This window comes from Brugia malayi (assembly GCF_000002995.4).
Source record: "Brugia malayi strain FR3 genome assembly, contig: Bm_007, whole genome shotgun sequence".
Lineage (NCBI taxonomy): Eukaryota > Metazoa > Nematoda > Chromadorea > Rhabditida > Onchocercidae > Brugia > Brugia malayi.
Window position 1 is genome coordinate 515,198 of NW_025062284.1, and position 8,705 is coordinate 523,902.

General features: G+C 18.2%; 1 protein-coding gene across 1 annotated transcript; it reads right to left on the minus strand.

The window, feature by feature from the left end:
- Positions 1 to 4,066: 4,066 nt before the first annotated feature.
- On the minus strand, positions 4,067 to 7,721 carry Bm17089 (Uncharacterized protein; the record flags this gene model as incomplete). Its single annotated transcript, XM_043082701.1, has 4 exons — positions 4,067 to 4,224; positions 6,258 to 6,468; positions 6,999 to 7,168; positions 7,676 to 7,721. 4 exons carry the CDS (start codon positions 7,719 to 7,721, stop codon positions 4,067 to 4,069), a joined length of 585 nt encoding a protein of 194 aa, XP_042938635.1.
- Between the last annotated feature and the right edge of the window lie 984 nt (positions 7,722 to 8,705).

The following is an 8,705-nucleotide window of genomic DNA, read 5'->3' on the forward strand; positions in this document are numbered from 1 at the left end:
AGATTAGATCAATCAATCAATAAATCAATCACACATTGATCCCATTTACAAGTAGTAATCTGAACTATCTGAATAGTACCATAAAATTTTTTTACACAAAATATTTGATAACAGTCTATTCAGTAATAAATTTATGATAGTGTATAATTCAGGAAAGTGTAATCAAGAAAATTAATCAGATCAGATCAATCAATCATTGATCTTTTTGCATTTACAAGTAATATTGTTGATTACACTTTTCTGATTTTATAAAAAATATTTGATAACACTAAAATATTTCTGACAACAGTCTATTCAGTAATAAATTTATGATAGTGTATAATTCAGGAAAGTGTAATCAAGAAAATTAATCAGATCAGATCAATCAATCATTGATCTTTTTGCATTTACAAGTAATATTGTTGATTACACTTTTCTGATTTTATAAAAAATATTTGATAACACTAAAATATTTCTGACAACAGTCTATTCAGTGATAAATTTGTGATAGCTTATAATTCAGGAAAGTGTAATCAACGAAATTAATCGGATTAGATCAGATCAATCAATCAATAACTCAATCATACATTAATCCGTTCGTAAACAATCTCTAAGCAATAGAAAAGAGAAGAAAAACACGATTTATTTCACATAAAAACAACAATAAATATTGATAACAAATGATAAATTTCACTGATTATTCTACGCAACTGATTTAATCTAAATTAATTTAATTTACTAAAATTATTTCATTTATTAAAAAATTTAATCTAATAAAAATTAAAAGTAAAAATTAGCAAAAAAAGAAAAAAACATTAGAAATGATAAAAGTGTAAGTTAGCTAGCAAGAAGAATGGGAGTAATGGAAGAATGAGCTCAAAAAAAAATAGGAAAGATGAAGGAAGCATTGATTTTTGCGCCTAAAAGAATAATAGAGCCAATTGCACAAAATGTGCAGCAAACTAGTAGTTCGTTGCAGTACTAGCAGTAAGTAAGTAAGTAAATGAGTAAGTAAGTAATTGAGTAAATAAGTTGGTAAAAGTAAACTTATTGGTATATTATCTAAACGAAAATTTATAGTTTCAATTAAAAAATTCTCGCACAGTTAATAAATTGAAAAAATTAATTTATTAAATAAATGATGAATGTATAGCAGTAATAGTAGTAATAGTAAATAAGTAAGTAAGTAAATGAGTAAGTAAGTAAGTGAGTGAGTAAGTAAGTAAAAGTAAACTTATTGGTATATTATCTAAACGAAAATTTATATTGTTTTAATTAAAGAATTCTCGCACAGTTAATAAATTGAAAAAAATAATTTATTAAATAAATGATGAATGTATAGCAGTAATAGTAGTAGTAAATAAGTAAGTAAGTAAGTGAATGAGTAAGTAAGTAAGTGAGTAAGTAAGTAAAAGTAAACTTATTGATTTATTATCTAAACGAAATTTTATTTTGTTTTAATTAAAAAATTCTTGCACAATTAAAAAAATTTTTATTCAATAAATGATGAATGTATAGCAGTAATAGTAGTAGTAAATAAGTAAGTAAGTGAATGAGTAAGTAAGTAAGTAAGTGAGTAAGTAAGTAAATGAAAGTAAACTTATGGGTATATTATCTAAACGAAAATTTATATTGTTTTAATTAAAGAATTCTCGCACAGTTGAAAAAATTAATTTATTAAATAAATGATGAATGTATAGCAGTAATAGTAGTAGTAAATAAGTAAGTAAGTGAATGAGTAAATAAGTAAGTAAGTGAGTAAGTAAGTAAGTAACTAAATGAGTAAATAAGTAAGTAAGTGAGTAAGTAAGTAAATAAAAGTAAACTTATTCATTTATTATCTAAACGAAATTTTATTTTGTTTTAATTAAAAAATTTTTGCACAATTAATAATTTAAAAAAGAATTTTCATTCATTAAATGATGAATGCATTTTAATGGCAAATCATTTTTCCCTTTTTTTTTTTTTTTTTTTATTTTAAATTAATAAAATATTTAAAAGCAAAAAAAAAAAAAAAAAAAAAAACAAAATTGCTTTTATGTGAAATAGTCAATTCATTAAAATTTATAGAAACGAATACATTTAATCGAATTTAAAATCAAATAATTCATTTCAAGTAATCGATTTCATATAATATACTTCATTTCAAGTAATCGATTTTAACATAAGTAATATACAAAATATATTACATATTAAAATAAAAAAACTTAAAATATACAATTAAAATAAAAAAATGTTAAAATAAAAAAAAATGTTTAAAATCTACCAGCAAAAAAAATATTATATATTTTATAAAATTTTTTTTTCTTTTTTTGTTTTAGCTATCAAAAAATTAAAATACAATAATAATAATACAAAAATTAAAAATTAAAAAAAAATAATAATAAAAGAACAAAAAAAAAGAACTTAAATACTTAAAAACTTAAATAACAGTACACAAATATACTCTTTTACTATTATTATTATATTAGCATTTATAAATTTTTTATTCTTATTTTTTTAAAAAATATCAATGAAAATTTGAGAATAAAATTTTTAGCAATTTCAATTTATAATAGAAAAAGGTCAAAAGTTATTTTTTAATTTTTGTATGATTAATTTTAGGCAAAAAAAAAAAAGTATAATTGAATAAAATGTAAGAATAAATAAAGAAAAAATATATAAAAGAAAACATTTAAATAGCATTTTTTAAAGCAATAAAATAAAATAAAATCAAAAACATAAATAAATTCAAATAAAATAATAAAAAGAAAAAAAAATTTTTTTTTTTTCAGACAAATAAACAATTCAATGAATAAAAAATATTTTTTTAAAAAAAAAAAAAAAAAAATTATTCAAATGGCACAAAATTTTAAAAAAAAAAAAAAAGTTAAATGGAATGATTTGATTACAAAAATTTAAAAAAAAAAAAAATAGAAGAAAAATTATTTGATGGGAATTGTAGGCATTCTTGGCCATTGAATGTTTCTCATTTTAGAGCCTAGTTGTGAATTTGTGATCTGTTGGCCTAATTATCAATGTATCTATAACCTAATTTACATACCTTTGTATTTTTTTCTTTTCTTTTAGCAATAAAGTGATTACAAATTAAAAAATAGAAGAAAAATTATTTGATATGAATTCTAGGCATTCTTGGCCATTTAATGTCTCTCATTCTCTAGAGCCTAGTTCTGGATTTGCAGTCTGTTGGCCATGAAGTGATCGATCGAGGAAAAATTATTTGATGTGAATTGAAAATAAATTCGAAATTTCATTTTATTACATATTTGTTAAGGCATTCTTGGCCATTGAATGTCTCTCATTTTAGAGCCTAGTTCTGGATTTGCAGTCTGTTGGCCATGGAGTGATCGATCAAAGGAAAATTATTTGATGTGAATTGAAAATAAATTCGAAATTTCATTTTATTACATATTTGTTAAGGCATTCTTGGCCATTTAATGTCTCTCATTCTAGAGCCTAGTTGTGAATTTGTAATCTGTTGGCCTAATTATCAATGTATCTATAGCCTAATTTACATACCTTTGTATTTTCTTTTCTTTTTTTTTAACAACAAAATCATTACAAATTAAAAATTAGAAAATCATTTGATATGAATTGTAGGCATTCTTGGCCATTGAATGTCTCTCATTCTAAAAGCCTGGTTCTGCATTTTTAATCTGTTGGCCTAATTATCAGTGTATCTATAGCCTAATTTACATACCTTTGTATTTTTTTTTCTTTTCTTTTAGCAACAAAGTGATTACAAATTAAAAAATAGAAGAAAAATTATTTGATATGAATTCTAGGCATTCCTGGCCATTGAATGTCTCTCATTTTAGAGCCTAGTTCTGCATTTTTAATCTGTTGGCCTAGTTATCAATGTATCTATAGCCTAATTTACATACCTTTGTATTTTTTTTCTTTTCTTTTAGCAATAAAGTGATTACAAATTAAAAATTAGAAAATCATTTGATGTGAATTGTAGGCATTCTTGGCCATTTAATGTCTCTCATTCTAAAAGCCTAGTTCTGCATTTTTAATCTGTTGGCCTAATTATCAATGTATCTATAGCCTAATTTACATACCTTTGTATTTTTTTTTTTTTTTTTTAGCAACAAAATTTTAAAAAACATAAATTTAAACTGCCAACAAAAATATCAATAATTGCTACAGCCAATGCACTACACGCCAAATAGAACCTTCGAGCAGTTTCATTTTGAATTTTAATTTCAAGGCTTCTTGTTAAATTAGCAAAATCAATATTATCTGAAAATAAAAAATGAATGTAAGTATTTGTGAATATAAATTGAATTAAATATTAATTTAATTTTATAATTAATTAATCAATCATTTTTTTTTTTTTTAAACAAATTAGGAAAAAATGAATTGTTTGATTAATTTAATAGCACTTTTTTTTTCCTTGGATTGATAATAATTATAATTAAATTATATCAAATATTCTATCCTAATTTTAAATTTTATTCTAAAATTTTTAAATTTCCTATTTTTAAAATTCAATTTTCTTTTGCTTCTTTTTTTTCCTCTCTTAAAAAGATTTAAAAGTAATAAAATAAATGATTAAAATTCATTCATATATAAATTGTTAAAGCATAAAAAAATTTCAGTTCAAAAAATTTAAAATTTTTTAAGCATATTTTAATTATATTTTAAGTTTTATTTAATACATTAATTTAATTTGCATATGAAATTACATTTTTTGATGAAATTTTTATTGCTAGCAAATATAATTTCATATGCAATAATTAAAATTAAAAAATAGATTGACGCATTGATTTAATAAATTTATAATTTTTAATTTTATTTTTTTTACTTTAATTGTAAAATTGAATTTTTCTTTTTTTTTTTGAATCTCAAAAATTAGTGACAAAAAAAAAGTATTATAAATTTTATCATCAAATAGTCATTTATAATTTTTTAATTCTTTTTTGAATTAAATATTGAATTAAAAAAAAAAAAAAATTATTATTGAATGAATTTTAAGTATTGGAGGAAGAAAATTTTTAATATCTTAAAAGTAAAAAAATAAATTTTTTTTTAAAAAAAAAAACAAATATTTGAAAATTTTAGAGAAAAAAAAAGGACAAAATACTGTAAACAAAAAAAAGATAATAAATAAATAAATTTAATAAATAATTATAAATGAAAATAAATAATTATTAGACAATAAATATTTGTTTACTTTTTAAAATATATTATTTAAATATTTTATTATTTATTACTAAAAATAAATTTGTTTTTTTTAAAAAAGCATACTATTTAGTACAAAAAAAAAAAAAAGAAATTTTAAAATTTCAATTTAATATTGGAATTGTTAGATTAGTATTTTTAAATTTAATTTATAATAAAATTAATTAATTAATTAATTAAATAACTTTTTTTTTAAAAAAGCATACTATTTAGTACAAAAAAAAAAAAAAAAGAATTTTTAAAACTTCATTTTAATATTGGAATTGTTAGATTAGTATTTTTAAATTTAATTTATAATAAAATTAATTAATTAATTAAATTTTTTAAAATTTCAATTTAATATTGGAATTGTTAGATTAGTATTTTTAAATTTAATTTATAATAAAATTAATTGATTAATTAAATTTTTTAAAATTTCAATTTAACATTGGAATTGTTAGATTAGTATTTTTAAATTTAATTTATAATAAAATTAATTAATTAATTAATTAAATAACTTTTTTTTAAAAAAAGCATACTATTTAGTACAAAAAAAAAGGAATTTTTAAAATTTCATTTTAATATTGGAATTGTTAGATTAGTATTTTTAAATTTAATTTATAATAAAATTAATTAATTAATTAATTAAATAACTTTTTTTTAAAAAAAAGCATACTATTTAGTACAAAAAAAAGGAATTTTTAAAATTTCATTTTAATATTGGAATTGTTAGATTAGTATTTTTAAATTTAATTTATAATAAAATTAATTAATTAATTAAATTTTTTTAAATTTCAATTTAATATTGGAATTGTTAGATTAGTATTTTTTAAATTTAATTTATAATAAAATTAATTAATTAATTAATTAAATAACTTTTTTTTTAAAAAAAGCATACTATTTAGTACAAAAAAAAAAAAAGAAATTTTAAAATTTCAATTTAATATTGGAATTGTTAGATTAGTATTTTTTAATTTGATTTATAATAAAATTAATTAATTAATTAAATTTTTTTAAATTTCAATTTAATATTGGAATTGTTAGATTAGTATTTTTAAATTTGATTTATAATAAAATTAATTAATTAATTAATTAACAAAAAAAAAACATACGTATAACTTTTTGATTGTTTATTGCAAAAATAGTAATTGCTGCAGCAAGTAGCAATGCAATAATTAATGAAAACATTGGCAATAATTGCATGCAGACTTTTCGGCAGCAACAGCCAAAAAATGAAATTAATGTCCAACAAATAGTTATTATCTCCATAATCACTGATAAACACATTAATATTATCACTATCTTTTCCCAATCTTCTAATTGCTAAAAAAAAAAAAAAAAATATTATTATAAATTAAATTTAAATTTAAAAAAAAAAAAAAAAATGATAATATAATTTAAAAATTTTTAAAAAATATTAAATTTAAAAGAATTGATAAGAAAAGATAAAAAAAAAAAAAAAGATTTATTAAATTGCTTTGCTTTTTTTTTTTTATTTTTAAATTAAATTTATTAAATTATGCAATTACTACTATAAACTAATTGTATTATAATTTTTTTTAAAAAAAAAAAAAAAAATTTTTTTTAATTTAATTAAAAATATTGTAAATTAATAAATTTCAACAACAAAAAAAACAAAAAAAACTTCATGAAATATTATTTTAATTTCTATTTGTTATATAATGTATTTTAATTTAAAATTAAAATTTCTAATTTAAAATATCAAAAAAAAAAAAAATGAAATTAATGGAAAAAGAAAAAACAAACTAATTCAAAATTTCACCATCAAAAGAATTTATCTTTTTTTTTAATTAATTAATTAATTAATTAATTTGCTAAAAAAAATTACTTACATGAAACCAATGTTTGCAATAATTGATTGGATCAGTGTTATCATTAAAATTAAAATTGTCATTTGATGCAATTCGACAGAGCGATTCAAATGTGACAAATTTTTTTGGAATTTTAAAATGTCTTAAATCATCGCTTATATTTGCTGCTATTTGTTGAAATTCTTTTAAACCTAAAAATAAAAAAATTATGATTGAAATGAATTTTTGAAAGTAATTAATTAAATTTTTGATCAAATTGATCTAAACATTTTTTAAAAATTAAATTTGATAATTTTGATAAGACTTTTTTTTTTACTCTTTTCATGGTGCTAACAGGAAATTGATCTGATATATTGATCAAATCTATTACAGAGAGAGAGAGAGAGAGAGAGAGAGAGAGGAGAAAGAGAGAGGGAGAGGGAAAGGTAATAAAATTTGAAAATTATAATTGAATTAAATTTTTTTTTTTTTTTGCTTGGATTTAAACAAATGAGAAACAATTGAAATAAAATTGTTTAATTTTATGAAATTACACAATTTTTTAAATATTAGTTTATAAAATATTTTTTTTTTTTTTTTTTTTATTTGTAAAAAAAAAAAAAAAAACTAATAGAATAATTTGTATATTTTAAAAATTTCTCATTTTTTTTAAAAAATAAAATAAATAATTTTAAAAAATAAAATTAAAAAATAATCACCAGGTAGAAACATTGAAATGATTGTTAATCCAAGTGTAATAATCATTAAAATACCAAATAAAAATTGACCAATAAATGAAAGACACATTTGTTTTTTTAATTTTTATATCCGTTTGCAAATAACTAATAAACAATTTGAAATGAAAATTTTTAAATAATCAGAATAGAATTGATAGGAATTGGAAAAAAAGAATCAGAATTAATTTAATTCCAATATATCATTAATAAATCAAACAATTTCAGCAAGATTTACCTGTAAAATAACATATTTAAATGAAAAATTTAACTTTTCACACAAATATTACGATAGACAATTAATTTTGAAATAAATTAATTTAAAATTGATAGAAATTGAAAAAGAAATCGAATTAATTTAATTCCAATATATCATTAATAAATCAAACAATTTCAGCAAGATTTACCTGTAAAATAACATATTTAAATGAAAAATTTAACTTTTCACACAAATATTACGATAGACAATTAATTTTGAAATAAATTAATTTAACATATTGCATGAATAGAATGAATTATAGTAAGAAAAGTATGGAATTTAAGCAAATTTTAAATTTCAAAATTAAATTTAAATGTTTTAATATTATAAAATTCCATGATATAACTTTAAAAAAAAAAAAACTGAATTAATGAAATGAAGTAATTCACTTCTATTACTGTCTTTCTTCCATTCCATTTATCTCTTTCTTTTCTTCTTCTTCTCCCTCTCTCTCTCTCTCTCTCTTTCCTTCTTCATATTTTAATGATGAAAAAAAATTTTTCAACAATTGATTAAATTTAAATATAAATTTGAAAATATTACAATGATGAAACCGATTATTTAACATTAATATTAATATGCATTAAATTTATATTTTAAAAAATTTAAAAAAAAAAAAAAACAAAACTTAGGTATAATCGTAAAATTTTTTAATAAATTCTATCAAATATTATTGAATGTTTAGTTATCAAATATTATTGAGTATTTAGTTATCAAATATTATTGAGTATTTAGTTATCAAATATTATTGAGTAT